Source organism: Sander lucioperca, chromosome 11, assembly GCF_008315115.2.
Source record: "Sander lucioperca isolate FBNREF2018 chromosome 11, SLUC_FBN_1.2, whole genome shotgun sequence".
Classification (NCBI taxonomy): domain Eukaryota; kingdom Metazoa; phylum Chordata; class Actinopteri; order Perciformes; family Percidae; genus Sander; species Sander lucioperca.
Genome location: NC_050183.1, coordinates 5,743,887 through 5,768,238, shown reverse-complemented (window position 1 = coordinate 5,768,238; position 24,352 = coordinate 5,743,887). Strand labels below are relative to the sequence as shown.

The 24,352-nt window shown below is 38.7% G+C and overlaps 2 protein-coding genes across 2 annotated transcripts; one reads left to right on the top strand and one right to left on the bottom strand.

The window, feature by feature from the left end:
- Window positions 1-1,242: 1,242 nt before the first annotated feature.
- zgc:153738 (uncharacterized protein LOC558115 homolog) lies at window positions 1,243-9,373 on the bottom strand. The gene is made up of 19 exons (XM_031307492.2): window positions 9,194-9,373; window positions 8,337-8,664; window positions 8,064-8,183; window positions 7,668-7,850; window positions 7,498-7,569; window positions 6,867-7,072; window positions 6,667-6,751; window positions 6,459-6,569; window positions 6,227-6,302; window positions 4,884-4,990; window positions 4,130-4,216; window positions 3,963-4,024; window positions 3,763-3,845; window positions 3,290-3,397; window positions 3,007-3,206; window positions 2,154-2,240; window positions 1,873-2,050; window positions 1,548-1,786; window positions 1,243-1,447 (listed from the first exon to the last, which is right to left on the bottom strand). The coding sequence occupies exons 1-19, from the start codon at window positions 9,202-9,204 to the stop codon at window positions 1,337-1,339; spliced, it is 2,454 nt and encodes an 817-aa protein (XP_031163352.1). The 5' UTR covers window positions 9,205-9,373; the 3' UTR covers window positions 1,243-1,336.
- Window positions 9,374-10,256: 883 nt separating this feature from the next.
- Window positions 10,257-18,257, top strand: alkal1 (ALK and LTK ligand 1). The gene is made up of 6 exons (XM_031307509.2): window positions 10,257-10,943; window positions 11,221-11,499; window positions 14,075-14,128; window positions 14,786-14,869; window positions 16,564-16,637; window positions 18,018-18,257. The coding sequence occupies exons 2-5, from the start codon at window positions 11,232-11,234 to the stop codon at window positions 16,626-16,628; spliced, it is 471 nt and encodes a 156-aa protein (XP_031163369.1). The 5' UTR covers window positions 10,257-10,943; window positions 11,221-11,231; the 3' UTR covers window positions 16,629-16,637; window positions 18,018-18,257.
- Window positions 18,258-24,352: the final 6,095 nt, after the last annotated feature.

Below are 24,352 nucleotides of genomic sequence, written 5' to 3'. Positions count from 1 at the left end.
GCTGCAATATTTAGAAGTAAACTACACAGCCTCAAATAGTATATATATATACACCAGTAGTATATATACCATATTGTAATATAAAGTTCATGCTTCATCAGCACTTTTGGAGGTCTTTCAGACTTCAACTATTAACATATGGATCCTCTGATATATACTATAGCCAAGTTATAACACTACTTAAAACAACAAAATATAATCAAAAAATCAATATCTATGTGTAAATCAAGTCTGTTCTATATATTCATAAGTCAAAATCAGTGGTCAAAATACACATATATACTCAGTTAATATAAGTACAAAGTAGAACAAACAGAAAACAAGAAAATAATACATATATATTCACATTACTGGTGAAAATCAGTGGATATCATGGTCATTTCTGAAAATCCAATTTTGATTCACAGTATGGTGTCATGGAAACGACTACGACTCAAAGCGCGCTGATGGAGTACGTCCGGTTCAAAACACTCCAGGGAAGTGTGGAGGGCAGTTGACGCATGTTTTAAGCGCATGCACGTATATACTGTAATAAGGTGACCCGATTTCTCAAATGAAAACTGAAGACAATTTGAGTTTAGTGCTGAATATCATGAAATAGGCTTATTCGATATTCTTAACTATTAAAGAAAACAGGTGACAATTCCAGTGTAATGTAATATGATCATTGTTATGTTGTTGTGCTGTAATCAACTGATGTGCAGATATACTGGTAAATTGGGTAACGTTACTAGCCTAACTATTTTTTTTCTGATTAAATCATTAAACTAAGGCCTAAAAACTTGCATTTTATAAGAAAGTGACTAATGTAAAACCATATGCAGCCTTATATTGGATACAGTACTAAAGAAAATGGAAAGACAAAAATGATGTGTACAGTGAATTGTTCCCACGTATGTGTGGCTCGATGGTGTTTTTTGCCTCCAATGGCGCCTTCCAGGCAGCTAACGCTAACCTTAACCCTAAACATAACCATTGCCGCGCTGCCTGGGAGGAGACGTTGGGGGCAAAAAACACCAAAGACCGTATGTGTGTGGGTTAAAAAATATATTGTTATACTAATACTTATGTACTTTTACTTCAGTAAGACTTTGAATGCATGACTTACTTGTATTTTACACTGTGGTACTGCTACTTTTACTTAAGTAAAAGATCCGAGTACTTCTTCCACCACTGGAACAAATACGTACTTGGCAACCCCGTTTGAAAACACACAACAAAAACAAAATGACCCCTTTTTTAAATTGACTTTGTAGGGAGTAAATGGGCCAGTCATCAGAAGGCAATTCACATACAAGCTTTAATAAATATCTAACGACATTCAGTTGTGACAAACTCATTTTTTCCCTTTCTTTGCATCTTTGCCTTTAACTGGTGCCTCTTCTTCTTCCTTTCCTGTGGCAGCTTTAATCCTCTTCTTTCCCAGGGGGGTCTTTGCATACCAGTTCTAGTGATACACAAGAAAGAAAAACATATGATTAATATGCAACAAAGCAATTACAATCATGAAAATGCAATGAAAACAAAATATGACATATCTGCTGTACTTTAAGGGCCTCTTCTTCTTCCTGAAACACGGGGTCAATCTTGGCTAATGGAGCAACAAACTCAGCAGCAGTCAGTGGTCTGTTTGCCTGCTGTAGGATGCGACGCTTGGTGACAACGCTCTGGATCACCCGGACGATGTGACCTGGCGTGTAGCCATCAGAAATCTTCGCAAGAGAGCTGACGTCCAGCGCCCTGGTTACATCACCACCATGCTTTCTGATCAGTTGCTTCCACAAGACTGAAGGCAAACAAGGTCAAAGGTCAACTTTTTTATACCAACAACCACAGCTAAATGAAATTGTTCCCCAATGTGTCTATTCTTACTGTATCTTGAGCCGTAGTCAGGCCTTGGGATGAGGATGATTTTGCTGTACATTTTACACAGTGACTTTATATCAGCACTGAGTGGGTCTTTAGTGGTTCCTACTATCAGAACACGATCCTCCCCTTTGATCAACTTGAGAGACTTGGGCAAGTCTTTCTTCAAGCGTTTGGGATCTAACTGTGTACAAGTACAAAATGGTTTCAGTTACCATGCAAATCGATAACTGAAACATTTAAAACAACATGATAATGCTGTTCAACTTTATCCTTCCCAGAAATACCTCTTTTTCTTCCTTGGGAACTTTCTTGTAGAACATTTTTTCTGCGTCCTCAATCCATATTACCGAAGGTTGCAACAGTCTTGCAACCTATGCGAAGATTTTTGTGAAAAACTGCATTTTTACTTGCAAGAGGCACTTCCATAAAATTCATCATGCTCCACCAAATTTACCATGACATACACTACCAGTCAAAAGTTTGGGGTCACTTAGAAATTTCCATTCCACTCCATTATAGACAGAATACCAGCAGAGATCAGTTGCATTGTTTTATTAATCAGGGCAGCAGTTTTCAGATTACATTATGTGCTTATATAATTGCAAAAGGGTTCTCAACTGTTGTAGAAAGAAGTGGCTGATCTTTAATGCAATATCTACATTGCCCATTATCAGCAACCATTCATCCAATGTTCCAAAGGCACATTCTGTTTACTAATCTGATATAATTTTAAAAGGCTAACTGAGAAAACATTGGAGAACCCTTTTGCAATTATGTAAGCACATAATGTAATCTGAAAACTGCTGCCCTGGTTAAAAAAACAATGCAACTGATCTCAGCTGGTATTCTGTCTATAATGGAGCGGAATGTAAATTTCTAGGTAGTGTATTAATCTTAACTAATGGTGCTACGACATGACAACATACTGCAGCGCATACCAAAGGTGGGAGAATATTCTCTGTTTGCATTTTATGGGGTATTTGACAGTACTTAGTCATAAGATCTCTAATGAGATGAAGTGCTACTTATATATGTTGGGATTATGACTTCAAAGGAAAGAGTTTAGCAGCAGTCATTAAAAGAGCTTTAGAATAACCGCTATCATTACAAACTTTCTTTTAAATGCCAGTGTGTTACCTTAAACACCATGTGAAGCATCATGGCGAGGCCATTCTTGCCTGGGTACTTTCCTGCAGTGTTCAGAGGAGACAGATCGAACAGGTTGGCTCCTGTCTCCTGGCAGATTGCATGGACCAACATCTTCTTCCCTACACCAGCCGGCCCTGCCAGCAGGATGGCCTTTATCAGAGGAGCTTTCTCATGTACCACCTGTGAGCCTGCAACAACACACACCTTATATTCAAACCAGAATATATTCCAGTTATATTTATTTAAAATGTAAAGTGAAACACTTTAATACCTAATGGTAAAATTGCATATAGAGATAAGACCTGCCGCACATCTGACAGTGATGGCATGGGCTCAATGTCATTTTGCCTCAGTGTGGTCCCAAGGTAGCTATAGTCACCTAGGAACAAAAGGGAACAACTACAGTATTAGGCCAATAGTTATTCATCTGCACTGTAAATCATTGGGAAAACTGAAAGAAATAATAAAGAAAGAAATAAAGAAAATCTATTTCCTTGCTACGATTAATGTGCAGGTAAGAGTGTCATAGTGTTTTGGCAATCACAAACCAGAGGAGGGCAGCACATCACCACTAAATACTTTCCAGAGACCTTGACCGTTACAAAGTGCTCTATTGATAGAGTTCTGCTTTGTCTACACATTGATTTCAATCAGATTAAAAGCTCACGTACAATTCTGATCTAAATAACAGAGAGATCTGAAAGATGGCACACCAGTTTACACAAACAATATACAAAGGCTTACCCATGTAATCCTGCAGCCTAACATTATTTGCCTGTTTCAACAAGCCCTGTTCCACCAGCTCCTGACACAGAGACTCAAGAGTCCTAGTAGACGTGAAAAGATAATGTAATCGTTGCATTAAATAATGTATCGACTTCATAAAACTAAATTCTACAATGAAAAGCATGTACTTCATAAGCGCATCCTCTGTGTGACCTCACCTATCGGCTGTCAAATCTTTGTCCTTTTTTTTCTTCTTCCCACTCTTAGATCCTTTCTTTTTCTGTGGAGAAATACATATCAGGACACAGCTCAATGTGATCAATGTAAACAGTGGCCAAAACCCCCCAAAAATATACAATGTGTGGAGTTTTCTCTCACTTATTACCTTGGCATTTCCTTTGGTTTTACCACCCTTGTCTTTATCCACAGCTAGCTTCCATTCAGCCAGCTCTTGTCTCATCTGCTCATCTACCTGATAAAAGCAGAACAGACCAAGCAGTGCAACTACAGATGGTGCTGTTATCAGTTTTAAACACCAGTGACTGAGACACTGAACTGCTAAAAGTACAGTACCGGTGACCAATAGACAATAGAAAACAGTTGGTTGTTAAATTCCTAGTCTCGCTTTGCCAGACCCTCCTCCAAAGCGCACTGGAAGAGTCTGGCTCCTCCACATAGCAATCGGGGATGGGAGGAAAACATGCTCTGGTTTATTGGCATTTCTTTAAACCAATCACAATTGTCTTGGGTGGTGCTAAGCACTGGAGAAAAGCCGTGGTGCCGCTGCAAAATAATCTCGGAAGGAACTTGTTTTGGTGGTGTACGTTTAAAAGTTGTTTTAGTCCTCAGATTGGACAGATAGTCTAGCTAGCTGTCTGGATTTACCCTGCAGAGATCTGAGAAAAGGTTAACCACAGTCCTCATAAATCTACCGGAGTTCAAAATGCCAACACAAAGGAAGCCCAATGCAACGTACTGTATATCCGGCCTAAATGAGTGAAATCCGGCGGATTTTCCGGCGGCAACGGAGCAATCCTGGAAGTGGAATGTCAAGGATATACTTGATATATACGAGACTATTAAATTCCTACCGTGTTGTTTAGCATTTAAAATGTTTTGTTTTCTGTAGTCAGTATCACCTGTACTCGAATCTCTGCCTCAATGACTTTCCTATTTTCTTCCTTGATCAGCTCCACCTCGTGCCTCTGGTTGAAGTTTCTAGACTCACTGCGGGTTTGCCAAAAATCTGAGGATGAAAAATATTCAGTTTAGGTTTTATTTATGTGCATATAACTAGTATATTACTATCAGGGGTTAAAGTGGGATCTGGCAGGTGGGGGAACCCTAAGATCCAAGGGGCACATTTTCAATCTTCTTACTACTTTAAAGTCTCTATCACAGCACGTAAAGAAAACTCACATTTAAAGCTAGTTCACCTGTTACTCTCGTTATTTCCTTCTTTCAAAACAGCCAGGAGTTTTCATTAAAACAAAAATATGCATGCAAAGTTAATCAGAGCACACAAGGCCATATTGCCTCCTAAGTTACCATATGAGGGGTTGCTGACAAGCATTTAAAAGGCTGTTTTTTAAACGGAGTCCAATGCACTCACTCCACATACAACACAACTTTTGGGCTACATTCACTTCCAGCTGACTTCCAGAAAACAATGAGAGCAGAACACCGTCACCGATCTGTTTTGACTGAATATTCTCTGTACCTCAGCTAAAACCAGTAGGCTACCGACAATGTGATCTTCACCTGTTCAACTGACTTTACCAGATAGTACACGATTGTCCTGCTATTTTGAACTAAACACAGCCACTTGCCTCGTTCATGGATTCATGATGGTGAGCAGCTGAGGGTAAACAGGGGAAACACTGGAATGGATATTTTTTTTTTTAAGATTATTTTTTTGGGGGCTTTTTCCCTTTATTTGTAAGTGGATAGACATGAAAGGGGGAGAGAGATGGGGGATGACACGCAGCAAAGGGCAGCAGGTTGGATTTGAACCCTACGCTGCTGCAGGACTCAGCCAACGTGGGGTGAACGCTCTTACTGGGTGAGCTAGAGGCCGCCCCTGGAATGGATATTTGTCTCTATTTTAAACGAACGGGGAACACTGATGTATGAAACTGCCAATTAGATTCATTTTTTTCATTGATTAATCGAAGGTGCCGGAACCAATCCAGATCGTTCCGGCACACTTAACCCGATTCCTATACAATGAGTCGTGGTGATTTGCCAAAAAAACAACAACATTGATGCTATGTTGCATACCCATTCCCATTTAGTAGGTTTCCATGTAAACAACAATATAGTCTGGAGATGATTTTGAACTGAATGTGGAATCGTTTTTTTATGCCACTAGTGTTGACTTTTATTCATTTGAGGGGCTACTGTACACTTTAATATATCCATTCTTCTATTATATTGACCTTTTTTTCTTTTCTTTTTTAGACATACACACATTTTAACATACCTACAAAGGTTTTGTTTCCTACTTCCAAGTCTGACAGAAAAGCCGAAGGTAGCATCTTCAACCCTGCCTCCTCTTCCTGTGGTTCAGAATAAAAGGACATTGGTTCACTGAATGTAAGTGAAACAGCTGAAAAGGATAGGTATGAATAAGTGAAATCAAATGTAGTACCAGAATTTACTGAATATTACATAAATCACTAAAAATGTATTCAGTACAGCTTGTGAGTCCTTACTTCCTCATCATCCTTCCCCTTGTCCTTTTTTCCCTTTTCCTTCTTCTCCTCCTTCCCTTTTGGTTTGTTGTTGGAATCCTCCTCTTCCTTTGCAGCAATTTCTTCCATTAACTGAAAGAAATATGTGCACACCAAACATAATTCTCATTCTGCAAACTTCTGTAAAAATATGTAATAAATCTTACTTTTGACTCTGGGAGCATTTTACCTGCTGAGGGTTCTTTTCAGCAAAAATGAGGGCTGAGCCTCCGTCCTCTTCATCTGGGTAGTCTGGAAACGATCCTGTAGCATCACTATTTCAAAAAGACAAACAGAAGAGGAAAAAAGAGAGAACACAGCTATTTGATTTATTTAATGTGGAAATCAAATTTAAAAAAAATCAAAACAAGCCTCTCCCTGCCACCTTACCGGCATTCAATAAACCATTGTCGGATTTGGTCTTTCATGGTTTTGATCATGTCATGACCCTCTACATCACGTAGTTGGTTTGTGACAGCCACTACAGACTTCTGATAGTCTTCGTTGTGCTCCACCTGCTTACTCCGTGTACAAGCTTCACTAGTCTGGGCAGTGATTTCTGCAGGGCATGGCAACTGGTATTTTGGATCCATAGCCTAACATGAAAGTAACCAAACATACCTTATATATTAAAAACCTGCACTTCTTCATTTGTTGCAAGCTCTCAAAAGGAAATTATAATCAATGAACAGACAATGGTTTAAGGGAAAAATGGTGGTGGTATATTAATTCATACTGAAGTGGAACAAGGAAATATTGCAATACAGCTTTCATGATATACAGTAGTTGCTCCTTTTTAACAGAACATTTTTTTTATTCTTTTTATTTTATTTATTATTTTATTATTTTTATTTATTTATTTATTTATTATTTTTATTATCTCAAACAAGACAAAGGAGGAACATAAGGTCCTAAGGATTGGATTGGATTCATTAGAAGTACTGGTGGCTTTGTGAAAAGTTGGGGATCTATTTTTACATTTAAAACGCAATTAGAAAAATGTATGGCACATTTTACTCACCATTCCCAAAAAAATCATTTCTTCGTCTCGAGCAATCTTTGCCCTCTTCCTCTGTATGTAGCCCCTCCACACCTGCAAATCACATTCAACCCTTTCAGCATGAGAGATGCCACAAGCCAAAGACAGCGGCAGAGAAAGAGGCATGTAGGATTATTTTGATAGCAGAGGACCTTCTGAATGCAGACTGTAGCCAACTCAATGGCAGCTGTTCCAGGGTCCTTGGTCTTGTACATCCTGTTCATATTTCTGCTCTCTTCATTCAGCTTGGCCCTCAGGCGTCCTTGGCGGGCCCTCTCCACCACTTGAAGGATCTTAATGGCCTCCTCTTGACTCATGCCCTTGGTCATTAGAGGCTGTAAGGACAAAATATTGAAACATTGCTCTTCTTGGCATTGATTAATTAAATATTATTACAAAATTAAAACAATATTTTTGTTTCCCATATTATTATTATTTTTCCAGATAATTTTCTGTATGTAACAAATTAAAATGAACAAATGAAGTCAACAAATATCCAGTCCTACACATACAGGCTTTAACTAAGATGTGGCTACTTTTCAACTCACTTCTGGGCTTTCAGTAACCTCCACCAATTTAAGAAGATCTGTCAGCATTGTCTTTCGTTCTTGAAATTCTTTGCTGCGATCACTGATGAAATAGCGAGGGATAGGGATCTCAAGGTCTACCTAGAGTGACAACAAAGAAAATAGCTGCCGCATCATTATTGAAGAGTCATCACATACAGTATATACTGTATATACCCAATGCCTGCTGTGAATAAGTCAATATAATGTTGTTCAGGCAATTTCAGCAAACTTGCTCTTAAAAATGAAACTCACAGGTGTAAGCTTCAAATCATGAAGGACATCATCCATGTAGTGGTACTCTGAAAACTCTTTCTCCACCATTTCATTCTTTAGCTCTAACACCCTCCCCATCACGCCATCAAGAATCGCCCGAATAACTCTTCTCTTCTGAGGGTGGACCACCTGGTCATAGACCTTCTCCAGCTGTCTGAAGATTTGGATGTAGCGCACATAAAGCATGGCCAGACGCTGGAAGAACACTACCCTGTCCTTTTCTGGGCGAGGGGGCTCAGTAGGCAGTTCCTCCATTAGCAGACGGCCCAACTCTAACTGAGCATCTGTCCACAGCTGGTTGTATGTCCTGGAATAATGTGAACAATATGATGAGCCGAGGCTCGAAAATGGTACCTTAATTACTTGTAGGTGAGAGATAGTCAAGAAGACAAGGTGCTCTGTTATTTAACCAGCAGGAGTCTCATGTGCTAACAATTACTGGAGAGTCGCACGTGTGATTATTGCGGCCATGAATGAGGTTTGAAAAAACACACTTTAAAATAACGTTACCGGCGGTACCTTGTTCTTAACGTGTTGCTTGCTGTCGTGTTGTTTGATGCTTAACTTAGATTAAGCTAATTTAACATTACCAAATTGCAGGTGAAGTGACAATGTATTGTTTTCAAATGTACTTTGAGCCACAAGACGTGTTATGAGCACAGCATTACAGTTACAACTTGGCTTAACTAGCTAAACATTGCTTGGGTTGTTGGCATGAAACCAGCTAGCTAACGTTAGCTAAAGTTAACTTTGATACGCTAACGTTAAAGTTGAACTACGGTAGGCGTAAACGTTAAAGCAGTAACGGCGGTGACTGCTGGGAAGTTTAACGTTACCTTTGCGACATGGCTCTGCCTCCAGGGAAAGAAAAACGTTTCTTATCAAATAACCAAACAACTTACAGACGGTACAACTAAACTAACATTAGCTACAGTGCGTCAAACATGAGGTCAGCTTTTCCAAAGTTGACAAAGTGCTTGGCTCGTCTCCATGGTAACAGTCATTCCGGAAGTAATTCCACAGATATAACTGTCCATATATATATATATATATATATATATATATATATATATATATATATATATATATATATATATATATATATATTTATATATTTATATACTGTCTATGGATATAACGAGAGTAATATCTATGCAATAACTCACCTGTTTTTTCTCAACAATCTGTGGAAATCATTGCGGAAATACTAATACCATTAATAATAATTATGATAGATTTTTTTATATAAATAAGTGTGCATATATGTATTTTGTATGACCGCATAACCCTCCCTGTTTTTTGTAGTTTATCTTTTGTTTTTGTCGTATGCCTTTGTCTTGCCTTATATAACCTCTTTTGGCTGTTTATGTGCCCCTACTTGTCTTCACTTGTTCTGTGATCACAATAAATGAAAAAAATAATAATAAAATAAATAAATAATAATAATACCAATAATAATAATTATAATCTTAATTCAAACATTGGGTTTTTTTCACTATTGCGCGAGAAATTTAGCAATTTTGGTAATAATAGGCCCACAGCTTCTTCGAACCACATCTTTGCGCAACAAGTGAGACACCACTAGGTGACGTCCTTTCTTTGGATTCACAGAACCTTACAGTAAAAGTCAGTAAAGATGAGTTTGTCGTCTAATATACCCGGTGTCATGCAAAGTGTGAATGCGCTGCCAGTGTATGTGATAAAAAAAGGAAGCTGTAGCCAAATAAACCCCAGCTATAAATATGAACCAATTTGCAGACTTCATGCATTAATTAATTATTGCATTAATTCATTTTGGTTTATTGTCTTTAAAGGGGAGCTTATTCAGACAGCTGATCGAGCCAGCAGTCCACTAACTTTTTGAACTCCCTTTCAAATGCATTTTTAATGTACCCAAATTTCATAATTTTAAAAAGCTCTATCATAATTATAGATTCATAGAAGGGTGGAAAACTGCCGGATGGCTGCTCCTGAAGGCGCATTCTCTGCTGCGCTTAGGCGGTCACAAGACTTGGACATCGGTGAGCAAAAACATCGACATGCTGACAGGTCATCTAGAAGCTTACAGGCCCACAGATTCTTCTCTTCTCTGTATCCAACATCCAACAAGTTGGTCCATTTGGAAAACGACTGTCCTGCGCGGTGCTGCGCCACGGTATGGGTCTTTGTCGTTTATTTTCTTCAATGGAAATTTCAGTGGGGCTCTTTTTTAATTGTTAAACCATTACTCTGTCTGGAAAGGGTAATTTTTATTTGGAGCTGAATAGTCCTGTTAACCTACAACTAGTGATGTTTTGGTGCGTAAAGGAGGGGCGCATGCCAAAGTGAGCGAATGCCACTGGAAGAAATTGCACCAAAGATGTCAACATTGCCTTACCACCCACACGAAATCGATTGTATTACCTTCAACAAGGTGGCTCCTCGTATAAATAGGGACGCATTATTTCAAGAAAGACGGTGGTGAGCACAATCTGCTGGCTGTACTCTTTCTCTCTCCTATCCGGACCACAGACAACGCCTGGAAGAATTTGCTGAAGACAACTGTGTCCACTCTCCAGGACATAAGCATCTTTAACTCCTAAACTAGTAAGTCTAAAGTTAGAATGACTTTATTTGTTTTACCCTTGTATTAAACTAGACGAAATGTGACTGCTGCGTAAAGTGCATTCTGGTGATTAATTCCAATTTTAGAGGCTATGTATGATACCTCTGATAAAGTTACTTTGGATCTCAAATGGCAAGCAATGTTGATACAGCTGTTGGAGTTCATGATGCAAAGTGTACAGCTATCTTTTTCGTTTTTAGAATTACATAGACTCAATAGAAACCATGTGTAACAAAACTTATTTGCTTATGTTTTCAGACACTGAAGTCATGCAGGTGGAGAGGAAATGGCACATTTTGTTTACTATCTTCTTTCTGCTCATTACCTCGGGCCAGTGTATGGACAGCAAGGACTTCAAGCAGAAAGAAAGAAGGACCCTGTTGGATCTAATCTTACAGGTTATTAGAGACAGTCAGCAAAGGGACAAACCCGTCTTCAGGCGCTGTAGCAGTGGACTCACTTCAGCCCAAGACATGAAGTTCTCCTCCCGGGAAAAGCCTTTCTATGTTCCTAGGCTGGATAACAGTAGACTCATAGGTAAGCTGATAAGATTTATTTTTAGGTCCTGATGATGAAAGCATAATCTCCATTTTACTGTGAGACAGCTGTCATTGGTCTGGTCTGTGCTGTACATCTTATTGAGCAGCCTTATTTAATTTTGCTGGAGGGAACCTGGTGTATGCATGTTAATTCAAGATGTATGGAAATAAAAATAAGGTTTGCCTTTTCATAAATGGTTATTGGCAAGAATATGCTTAAAAGACACCTTTAGATCCTGCTGTCCTCAAATGTCCAACTCAATTTGAAGTGGTTAAATAATGCATGTTCATCTGCGTAGGGAAAAAGGGTTATGTCACATTTAACGTACTTGGTGTTCTTATTTCTAAGAGATACCGTTTCATCACATATCTTGGATGTATCATTCAAACTGTGATTGACTGATGGATGGACGGAGACGTGGATAGGTAGGAACTCATGTAGGAGGAGCATCATTGGATCAAACTTGTGAATGATTCATTCAGTGTGATTCATTATGGAATCTTAAACATGATTGATGACCACCCTGCACGCACACAAACACTGTGACATCCCTTAAAGCATCTCCAATCGCAAGCGTCTCCAATCGCAAGCATCTCCGCGAGACATATCAGCCAGAGCAGAGAGAAAAGACGGGCTGTCGTTGAGTCACATTCATGTAATTTAGAGCGCTGTATCAAAGTCTTTCTGACTGTAATTATGGAATGAGACCATACAAGGAGACTTTATACAGACTACACTTCATTTATCTACATTGAACAGTCCAGGCCAGGTTACTGATTTGAGCTTACCCAAACAAATTGGCCTTTAATATTATTATCACTAAAATTGATCCTTGTCCATTCCTACTGACATAAATGGTTGTTGCCGTATCTGAGGTCTCTGACAAGTGAGAATAAGCTTGGTGCAGCTCTGCCTTTATTGGTTTATATAAAGCATTATGTCCAGACTGGAATTAAGCCATTTAAGTAAATCTTTGATACATTCCTCTTCAATTATCTGAGATCCAAGACAGAAAGTTTCCCCAAATCAGATCGTAATAAAGAAAAAGTATACCAGAAAATCCTTTGATGTACAGTAACTGTTTGTATTCTTGCAACAGGCAAAGTTAACTTTGTGCTGTAGTCTAGGATTGCCTCACTGGTATGTGCAATGGGAGTTTATTAGGAGCCGAGTGAACATAATGTATTGCTTATTTGCAGTATAAGATTCTCTCTTCCATCACTATAAATTATCTTCATGTTTGAGATGTTACACAGGCATCGTAAAGCTCAAAGTCTTGGCCCCAGCTTATGCAGTTGGAAAAGTACCTTTCTCAGACCACTGACTGGATGGAATTTATCTTTTGAGGATATTAAAAGCAGCATATTAGCAACTGGTGCGTGTGACATTACCAAAAAGATCCATGGTCACGCAAGGATAGATGTTTTGAACGAGAAGGAAGGAGAAACATCTGTAACCCCTCTGATGCGTTCACCCTGTAGTTGTCTTTACGTGTTACTTCGAAGCTGTGGCTGTGTCATCAGAATGAAAGTTATAAGACGGACATGATATATAAGGAAACACCTTTATTTAACAACTAGTTTTATCTCTTACAGTTTCTCTTTTCATATGTACGGCACAAGAAATACACTTTAAAATGGATGCTTTAGCTTTTTGTATTTTATTTTTGTTGACATGCGTTTATTAATGCCTGGGAAATACAGTACACTGGTACAGTACAAACCACATTAGCTGGCTTCGTGTAATCCAGGCTGCCATTTTCACTCTTCACATCTGGGTTTTAGGTTGATGGCACAGTTGGCTCTTTAATGGTCATAACTCTTTGCAGAATAGTAAAATACATAGTTGCGTTCATCCTTTTGATTAGTCTGGATAGGGTGGTTGGTTTTGGTTTAACTGCATATCTGGACTTTAAATATATTCAAAAAGACTTCCTATGCTGGCTTTCAAATAGTTATCCTTCATCCTCCTCCTGCAGTTACAGCATTACATGTTCGTGGGTCTGGGGGCTAATTTAATGTTAGCCCAGTAACTACTTGCATGGACTTATTCTGATGAGCATTAAACTCTCATACAATAATCTCTTTAGCCTGTTAGCGTGGGTAACGTGTTATTGGACACCTCCATGTGTTGCCTGCATGGACATTGAGTAGAAGGGGGGTACTTGATGCCCTTACCCCCATCTAGACATCCACTGACATCATATCTCCATAGAGAATAATGTAAAAGTATAGATTCATCACAGAAATACTAGATTTGCTGCTCTACTGATGAACAGGGTTGAATAATGTTCATTTAGAATGCCATTGTTAGAAATTATATTTATATGAGATGCAATGAGTGCTGTAAAATCATTCTGATGCCCAAATAATGGTGCAGCCACATGTTGAACTGACCTAAATTTTGAACTAGTGGTGATATTGACAAATTCCCTGCATCACACTGATATACGTATGGAGGGCAAGGTGACTTTGACAACAACAATCACATTCATTGTGATTACTGTGTACATTTTGGTTTGTTCTCAGTTGTTGTAAAAGGACTGTTGATTGACAGTGATTTTCTTTTCCAGAAATTGTTCCTAGAGATGTAAACATGAAAGGCAAATTCATTCAGCATTTCACAGGTAAGAAAATCACCATAACGAGTGCAAAGTTTTAGCCTTGATTGCATTTCGTTGATGCCCTTTCCAGACATTTCAAAACTACTTTAACTGGCAAAACACATTTTAGAGCATAGTTGTCCCTTTCCCCATGCAATCTTTGGCTAGAAACTCTTAGTTTTGCCCCTTTGAGAAAACCATTCCTGTAAGCCAACATACTGTACAGTATGCTCAGGTCTGGGAAGCTTTATGAATACTGGCACCCCTGTGGGTCAGAGAAGGGTTGCCTGGCTTAGCTGTGGGGTAGTATAGTGAAGAGAAACAGCACATGGTTTAAAGCCGGCAGAATTAAGTTGAAGGCAGTGCAAAGTTAAGCTGATTATTTGTCTCAGGACCTGTGAATAGACTTTCTTATTAGTGTGGCAAGTTTAAATGTTGGTGCAGAAAAGAGATTATAATTGAAAACTCAAGACCTCTGTTCACTAAGTCCAGTTGAACCCTGACTCCTTAACCATGTCTGTTATAGTGCACTTTGTTATTTGGCTTCTTCCCCCTGTTGATTAGTCACACGTTCACTGCAGGCTTAGGCATGGTATACAGTACTTGCAACATACATAAAGATAAAATAATAAAGCCGTTGAAATCTCTTTCATTTTGCCTGATAAGACCTTGTCTATTAAGCAGGACCAGTCAAGTTCTCGTCGGAGTGCAGAACACACTTTCATAGACTTTATCACAACACAAGGGATTGCTCAAGACCAGCATGTATGTATGCCTTTTTCCTTTTTATAATGTGCTCAGTGTGTGTTGTGTCATCCTTTATCAAAACAAGTATTATGCTTTAAAGGCCCAGAACGTTTTGTTTATGTTTTGTGTCAATCAGCTTCTTTACTGTGGGTGATTTCTTCCCACATGAGCAACATTTTATTGCCAAAGTTGAAACAGTTTTTTGGAACTTTTTTGTGCTCTTCTTACTGGTTTTCAGTGGCTGGGGCTTAGTTGAAAAAAATTTGATCTCACATAGTTCCACGCACCAATCAGGATTTAGCAGGAGTTAAATAATTTTAAAAAAACCTTAACTTTGAATGTTGCATATTTAGTCTATGGAGTGAGAGCGCTGCAGCTGGTAGCCGCGTACAGGGCCACAATGTAATTGCTCGGGGCAATTGTCACCATTAATGTACGTCCACAAAAAGGGCTGTTTTTGCCACAGACTCAGATTGTTATTATAAGTGTCTGACAACATTATGGAAAGATGAAGAAGTTGCCGTTATCCTGCCATGGTTTTGTGTGTAACTTACTGATGCCAGGTCAACACAGTAACTTTAGCTAATAGCATTATCTCTGCTCTGTCTGCTGCTCTCTTGGAACAGAATTTTTCTTTAGGAAAATGTGCTCCTCTTTAGCTGGCAGTAGTCATCTCATTCAAAATGGTCACTGCAGACCCAATGGTCTGCAAGGCGCAGTGTTGGACCACAGTGTTAGGATTCATTTGTAGCTGTAGCACAACTAGCCTCAACTTTGGCCTGTCCGTATCCAACAAAAAGAATTTATAAACATAAAGTATATAGAGCAGTAGTTCCCAACCATTTTAGCATATGACCATTTGAAGGAAAGCTTTTACTTGACCCCTTGGCCTTGTAACAGGCAGCTCAACCAAGAAGTGTCACAGATATTTTTCAGAATCATACAGATGTAAAAATATGCCGTATTTTACAATAAAAAAAACAAAGATTAAAATAATGTAGCAGAATATGTTTATTTTCTATTTTCGTTACCTCTTAATCAGCTCGCGAACCCTTAGATTTACCCTGTGACCCTGTGGAGGGTCCCAAACCCCTGGTTGGAAACCACTGTTGTAGAAGCACCCAGAGCTATTTACAGTCTACAAACTGATGGAGCAGTCCTTCTTTCTGGGCTGTTTACATTTAGAAATTAAGGAGATTACGTCAAACAGACATCAGAGAATGATTACAGATGATTGCTCCCTTCTCACAGATGGATATCTGTTTAGCTGGTCTTTGCAGTGGACAGATTAAATAAGAGAAAGAACTCCCTCTCTTTGTGTTGCCTTTTCTATTTATGATGCCGTCAAGTAAGCATCAAGTCAGACTTTAAGCAATGAATAAATATACAGTAGGTAGTGTAGTTTATACTAGACAGGGAGACATGGTGGACACAATCAGGATTCATTTGTCTGTCTGTTGGATTGAGATGACGCAGTGTTGTTGAATGTATGGTTTATTTCTCTCATTTCTCATTTCTAGTGTTACTGATGATGAAATTAGAAAACATGAGTGATTGTGAACTTTACATGCTGCTCTGTTAAAAGAACTGTAATAATTGCTACTTTAATTGCATATTGCAACACCTCTGACATCAGGACTGCCTCTTATGTCTTTTTCATTAGTATTTATTTCTCTCTCACTTTGACAATTTTTCTTACTGTCTTTTTTCAGATTACAAAAGATGTGCAAGACTGCTAACACGATTAGCAATGAGTCCCCTCTGCATGCAATCGTAGATTTTGCATGTGAGTAAAAGCATTTTTCTCTTCTTGGGTGGGGTTCAGTCTTCTGTCCATACGTACTCCGATTCCTTGTCAGCTTCTTCAGATTTATTTTAATGTGTACAATGTGCAACTGAAGAAAACAACTGATTTCACGCAGTCATTTCTCTGAAATCATGATATCAAAAACAGGACAAAGTGTTTTGTCTTGTTGGGAAAATGACCGCCTGAGAAAATTCTAGATGCACTGTCTCCTGCATCCTGCTAGGAAGAATTTGCCAATAACATTTAGGGTACTACTTATATGTCCCTCTCGAATAATATTATTTTGATTATGGATGATAATCAATTTTTGTTGATTGTTTTTATGATTATTAATCTTCTGTCATCATTTGTTGTCCTGGCACCACTGTACCAGGTTTTTGAATAAGAGAACATTTGTAAGTGTGATTATGTGTCAACTGAAAATTAGTTTTCCAGTACCAGGAATGTCTTTTATAGAGAAGACAATCATAATGCCATGCCATCTTTTTGTTAACTGACATGAACAGTTCATTTTATTGTCTGTGTTGAGCAACACAATTTCCACAAACTCTCTGTATCTGTCTGTAGGTGGATATAAAACAAAACATTTTATATTAAGTAATGCACAGTCTAAGAAAAGTAGAACTAGATGAACAGGAACAGAGCATGGTGTTTTTTTTTTAATGAAATCTATTGTTATTGCCAGACATTAAACATAACAACATTAACCACACTAAACCTAAGCGTGGCCATTCTGAAGACAAAGGTAGAACTCAGACTATTATCAGTAGAATCATTTTGGACATAGTCATAGTCATCCCTTTGTTAGGGTGATCTTCGATGACAGCAGGTCTGATGCGTTCGCTGCCGTCTAGTCCTAAATGCGACATGGGTAATAGCATGTGCTCTCGGTGAACGCAATTAGGTCTATCTGGTGAGTGATTACTGCGAAAGAGTTTATCTACACAAGTGGCCATTTGGTTTTCGTTGCACGTAGGACTTCTGGTGATTATAAAAATTGAGCAGGATGACACATTCTCAGGTATTCAGTTTCTCAAGTGAATCAGATAACATCCTGCCTGCACTGTTCTGAGAAATCTGACAAATGTATATCACAATCGAGGCTTTTGAGGCGTATTAAGTGATTCATTATTTTATCGTTTAGTCATCCTGATAATTTCTGAATGAGCTTAGACATAACACTGAGAAATGGCAGGCCAGTAATGGACCTCTTTAGAAGCTGACAACACGACTTCCTCAGAAAGTCAAGATGCGTTTTTGCCAATACTGGACAGAAGAATTGTTCAAATATAGCTTTAAAGCATGCAGAAACTCAAGATGTTTTACTCTAATCCAGTATTTCTTCTTATTTCATTTCAGGTAATAATGGAAGAGGGATCAATGTGTTGCCAAGGAAGTGCCTTCAAATCCATAGCAGTCATATTAACATTGTTATGTTTATAGTGTTTCTATTTTTGTTGTTTTTGTTGTCATTATTGTAAATGCTGATGGACATTGTTGGTTTTTCAATGGATGTGCTTTTTATTTTAATGTACCTGTGTGTACCATATATTTGTGAGGAGACATTCATTTAATATTAAATGCACCTATTTATTGAAAGGGTATGTATATAATCATTTCACAAACCGGTCTACTGGTTATAAAAGTCGTATCTGATGGAGAGGAAGCGTTTATGTAATATAATATATATATATATATATATATATATATATATATATATATATATATATACAGTATATACTGTATATATGAATTCCTTTTCCACTATATGCTGATATTATATTCTGAAACTGGTCTGAAAGATCTGTCATGCTCCTCCGTTGTCTTCATTACATTTTATTTGGCACTTTGAGTGATTGCTGACAATGAGAACATATGGAATGACAGTGGTGATATGCACTGCCATATTAAACAATAAAGAAATATTGAAGCACAGCATATTTTGCTATTATTGGAGATGAGGGGGATGAGGGTAAGTGTGTGTGGTCATTTAATGACGGCCCGACATTTATCCCAGACTACAGACTTGTCCTCTGCTCAGTGTCATTTCAATTTGTAAAAAGCACTGATGTTGCAGTGAGAATGATATTTTCTTATCTTTCTGGCTCGAACATTACTCTTTTATTTTTCAGCTCCTTAATGATACAGCCTCCCCTGTCCTTCCCTGCTCCTCTCAGCAGGTGTTTCCTTTGCTGTACATTCTAACACAAATTTGTTGCAAAAGTTCTGGCAGTCAGTCATAACTGTCAGATATCTTGGATTGTGGGACTCAACAGGATGTTGAGCAATTCAGAGTATTGGATAAGATTAGCAAAAGCTTAGCAAACTCCTTAAGTAATCACATGTGCAAGGCATTCGAAACGTTTGTAGTTTTCTACGGATATTAAATTGTGTAGCTATATATCAATGTAAGTGGATGATCACAATTTTATCTTTTTTTTTTACTTGGGAGTGTCTTTTTGCCTTTGCGAAGGCTTGGCACATTGCTTTGGCAAGAGTTTCTCATACAGTTGAAAAAGCAGTTTAGGAGGTAAAACCTGTTCCACATCAACATAATCCAATGTGCCTGCAGACCTCGAGCCTCAGACCCCTTGTTGCGTGTTTGAGTAAATTGGCTGAAATCTGATATGCGGCGAACATGTCTAACTTGACTTTGTGCCAGACAAGAAAAGTGTCAGCAAACAACATGTATGGGAATCTTAAGAGATTAAAACAAACAAAGCTGCAATTTCCTCACATTAGCTATGGTAGATAAAGGCATCAGAGCTGCCATTCAATGCAACGTTTCTTGATCATTGTGTATTTCTGTAGGGAGTTTAAATGACCTAACCTTACAGTAACAGTGCTATAAAGTCCTGAAAAAATAAACAGGATCCAACATTCCTCTTCTTGTCATGTTGTATCATCTTGTGCTGAGATATTTGCCTGGGGAATAGTTACAGTGATGGTTTTTATGGAAGTGAAATAAATATTGAGCCACACACATAAAGGTGCTGATAGGTTCTGAAGGAAACATCCACTAAGCCAAAGATTACAACAGCTCAGTTCTCACGCCAGCATGTCTCTATAGACTCAGCAGGAACAGTTTGTTAGGTTGGATCGTGCATTATTCAACTTGGCTTTGGAAGCAGTCAGTTCAGTACAAAGTTTGTGAACTCAAAGTTTTTTTTTAAATTTGATTTATTAGTTTATTTGTCAGGGACAATGCAGCTCACATTATTACATACATAATTATCACAGTGTATCTAGATATCTCAATCCATGCAGTGTTTCCAACTTGATATGAGATATGAGATGCCCTTGTTCTGAAGGGCCATAAAATGGACGGTTGCCTCTCTTCCACAAAGCCCAGCTTTCTCGGGAACAGAAGAGTCCGTCTTAGAAATGTATGCTCCATCAAATACCTGAATATTGTCAAACCTGTAGTACTTTCTCTCTGGCATATTCTATCATGATTACCTCAGACAATTAATGGAAACGGGTGTTTTTTTCTGCTTGAGCTATAAAAGGATTAGGAAGCTAAAAATACAGCTTGCACCTCACATGGAAGCACTGGGGATCCCTTTCCCTCCAGCTGGGCAGGGCAGGGACATTGGATCTTAATCTGAGGAGGATATCACTTATCTGAAGACAAACAGCATAGATTAGGAGAGGAGACAGAAGATGCACTGGGGACAGCATGTGGGCAGGCTCTAACACAATTACACACAAGCACCAAATCCCTCCTCTGATACCTCTGAGAAATGCTGGTGCGATAAATGGTAAATAGAGACCAAAGCCAGGGCCATTTGTTTCCTGTCATGCTGCACCCGGATACACCAAAGCTCAGCAGCAGAGAGAAGACACACCTCAAGGTTTTAACCATACCAGCTAGTCAAGTCCAACTGCACAGTTCTTTGAAACAGATAGGGTAGATAAGAGTCCTTGCTTTAATTGACTTTGAAATCATATATAGATTTGCAATTTGATTTAGCCCTTTGGCACTTACTAAAATATTTCACGTACCAACTATTCATGGAAGATTGACTAGCATATAACCTAAAACCTAAACATGGCTCCTTATGACGTATATCAAACTCCCCCCATCCGCAGAAGAATTTTGTGGTAAAAGTAAACACTTTAATCCAATTTCTTAGACCCTAAAGCTTCATTTAAGCAAGCCACCTTATTTATAGTGATTGCAGTAGCCTTGATGGCTGTAAAATTGTTGTAGAGGGCTTCATATCTCATGATTAATTCATGACTCTTCCTTTGTGTTTTGTCGAATGCATAAATCCCTACATGAGTCACCAATAATACTGTATACGTTCAGGTAATAAAATTAGGAATTTGACAGTTGAATGACTTGTTACCGTCACATTGAGCTCTTCTTCAGCATTTACAATGCACAAAAACAGAAATGTTACAGATAGACTTACTTGGACAGTTTTAATAAAGAAAGCAGCTTCTATTGTTGTATTGTGTGTTGTTGCCAACATGTTTTTGATATGGGTTGACCCCCATATTTCACTTCAAAGATACTGTGGGGACTCTGATCCACATTGTACAAGACAGTTTAATGGGAAGTGAGTTGCAGCTCTGTCTGTGTGCCAGCTGCAGCGTCTTTGATCCCATGTGCTGGAGGTGTTGGCACAGGTCTCCCTGCCACCCCCTCTGCATGCCCCACACTGTGTGTGCTCTGACGCCTGTCATGGCTAAAAGACAGATTAACGGCAAGGCATCTTTCAACATGTGTCATAGTTAGGAGTTAATTCACAATTAGCTTTGAGTTTTTCTTCATTTGGAAAAATGTGTAAGAATTACATAATGGTTATTCATCAAATGAGTTAAAATAAATGACTCTGCACAGTGGTATTTTTTTATAAAAGTGAACTGTACATCTGTACCACCAAGCACAGTGATGGTTCTAGTCATTTTTATATTGGTCTATTGTACTCATCATTCAATAATTCATGCTTTAAATAATATTAACAGATAATAACTGATAACTGATGCCACATTTACATTTGACAGATAGTTCAACATCTTTTAAAAACAGATTTGCTAAAAAGACATTACACAAGTTGCGATGTTAAACCATCCTCATGCATCAAGTAATCTGTAATGTCAGTATAGTAAGAATACATTGTTTTCTGCAACTAGCATTTATTTATTTTTTATTTATATATTCATTTATTAGGATTTATTTTACTTCCAAATACATACCATTTTAGTTTGGGCAAACTGAAAATGATGAAGGACTCACATTTTTAAGTAAAAAGCCAGAGTATGCTCTGTTTATTGTCTATCTGCAACACAGTCTCACGGCAGTTCGTGAAATTGTCATGTTATTTTTAATCTATTGATTCGTGTACAAGAACACGTTTATCTCGTTTTTTTCATGGTGGCCAGCACGAAATGGGAACTATCTATACGGAGGTTGGGTTTAGGAAAAGAAGAACGGGGAAAGGATGCGTCACACGCCGGGAGGCGGCCTCGGGGGACGCGCAACAATAACGGGACGGTTGTGATTAGGAAAACAACAACGGGGAAACAAAATGCCACACGCGGGCCACGATCCCCGGTGTTAGGGGTGAAAGTCCTGTGTGGATTTTCGGCATTTCGTACTACTCGCTACCATAGTCATGCTGTGATCACGACATATGCTTCCCATTGAAATACATTAGTTCACATTTTCGTGCTGGCCACCACGAAAAAAACGAGAAAAATGTGCCGTGTACACGAATCAATAGATTAAATAACATGACCATTTCACAAACTGCCGTGAGACTGGATCCCTATTAGAAGCACATGGGCATGCCTCTAGTCTTCCTGGGGTCCTGAACATATACAAATACAATACAGACAGACAATAAAAGTACAGACAACTTAAAGGGGAACACCACCTAAATTGAGATTTCCAATATGTTATTTCCATGGCCAAAGGAAGTTCAATCAATATTTGTGAACATGAGCTACTTTCTTTCAAAGCCAGAGTTAATCAAATGCCTGAGAAAATAAGGTTTTGAGTTTGCTTTCATCAAGCAGCTTGTTCCAGAGAGCAGGACCACAGTAACTGAAAAATTTAAAGTGATTTTGTGTTGTACCAGAAGCCAATGAAGTGATTTAAGTATCGGAGTAATGTGTTCAAATTTACGTGTACGCGTAAGGACTCCGGCTGCAGCATTTTTTTTTTTTTTTTTTAAGATTATTTTTTGGGGCATTTTTAGGCCTTTATTTTCACAGGACAGATGAAGACATGAAAGGGGAGAGAGAGGGGGAATGACATGCAGCAAAGGGCCACAGGTTGGAGTCAAACCCACGGCTTCTGCGTCGAGGAGTAAACTTCTATATATGTGCGCCTGCTCTACCAACTGAGCTAACCCGGCCACACCAGCTGCTGCATTTTAAAGGCATGCTATGTAACTTTTCCCTCTTCTGTCCCCCTACAGGTTGTCTCATTGGAACTACAGCTTGTGTGGCTGTAGTTCCAATGAGACAACGTGTAGGGGGACAGAAGAGGGAAAAGTTACATAGCATGCCTTTAAATAAGTTTTAGGCGTCGACGGTCCAACTGATTGTTTGGATAATCCTGCAAAAAGAGCGTTACAGTCAGACATGGGGGACTCGAGTCACATGACTTGACTCGAGTTAGCCTCGAGTCGCAAATTTTGAGACTTGCTTGAAACATTCATAAAAGACTCAACTTGACTTTGACTTGATATTCATGACTTGAGACTAGACTTGAGTCAAATGACTTGAAATGTCTTGACTTGATTTTCTGTTTAATAAATATATATTTTTTCCCCTTTGATATTGAGGAGGAGTTAACTTTACGATTTTAGTGCTATTGCATGCGCAGGAACCCGTTGATATGATGACGCGGCACGCGGCGGCAGACCTGCAGTAAACGAGACTGGCTACGGCTAGTAACTTAATGTCATGGATCCCTCTGCACCGAAAATAATAAAGTTTGGCTATAAGGATTACATATCTGACCAGGCAAAGAAGAAACGAACTGTCTGCAGTACAACAATTTCCGACGTCAACCACCACCACGTCGAATTTCATCAGACACTTTAAATCGGGAGAGATTCGGGTTTCAGTCCCCATATTCAGCTGAACCACTATTTGGACGTTTGTGATGGACAGAACTCCCTTCAGTTTTGGGCCATGAATTAGCACACCCAGAGGCGCGGGGAAAAGTTAGGACAATTCCAAGGGCCCATGACTGACAGGGGCCCCAAAAAATAGGTAAAAACTAATATAAAATTATTAAACCATCATCATTCAGTATATATATTTCAAATATAATAATAAAATTAATGATCTCTTTGTTTTTACTTGTTTTTGGCAGTAAAAGTTAAATTGACCAAAAAGTAAACATCCATATTGACCGACCACCCCCCTGTATCTGCATGAAATGGTTTGGTCCTGCCTTAGAGCACTCAGTGGCGGTAGTTGCAGTCAGTAGATGCATGCGCCAGAACTACAGTGACCACAATGTTGCCAAGTAACGTTAAATCCAAATCTGGTTTTCAAAAAAGGAAAGAGAGGAAAGACAAAGGAAAGGGTGTCAAACTGTAACCCAGTTTTTCACCAAGGAAGGTGGGTAGCCAGAGTTAATCAAATGCCTGAGAAAATAAGGTTTTGAGTTTGCTTTCATCAAGCAGCTTGTTCCAGAGAGCAGGACCACAGTAGTCTGTAGTCAGTAC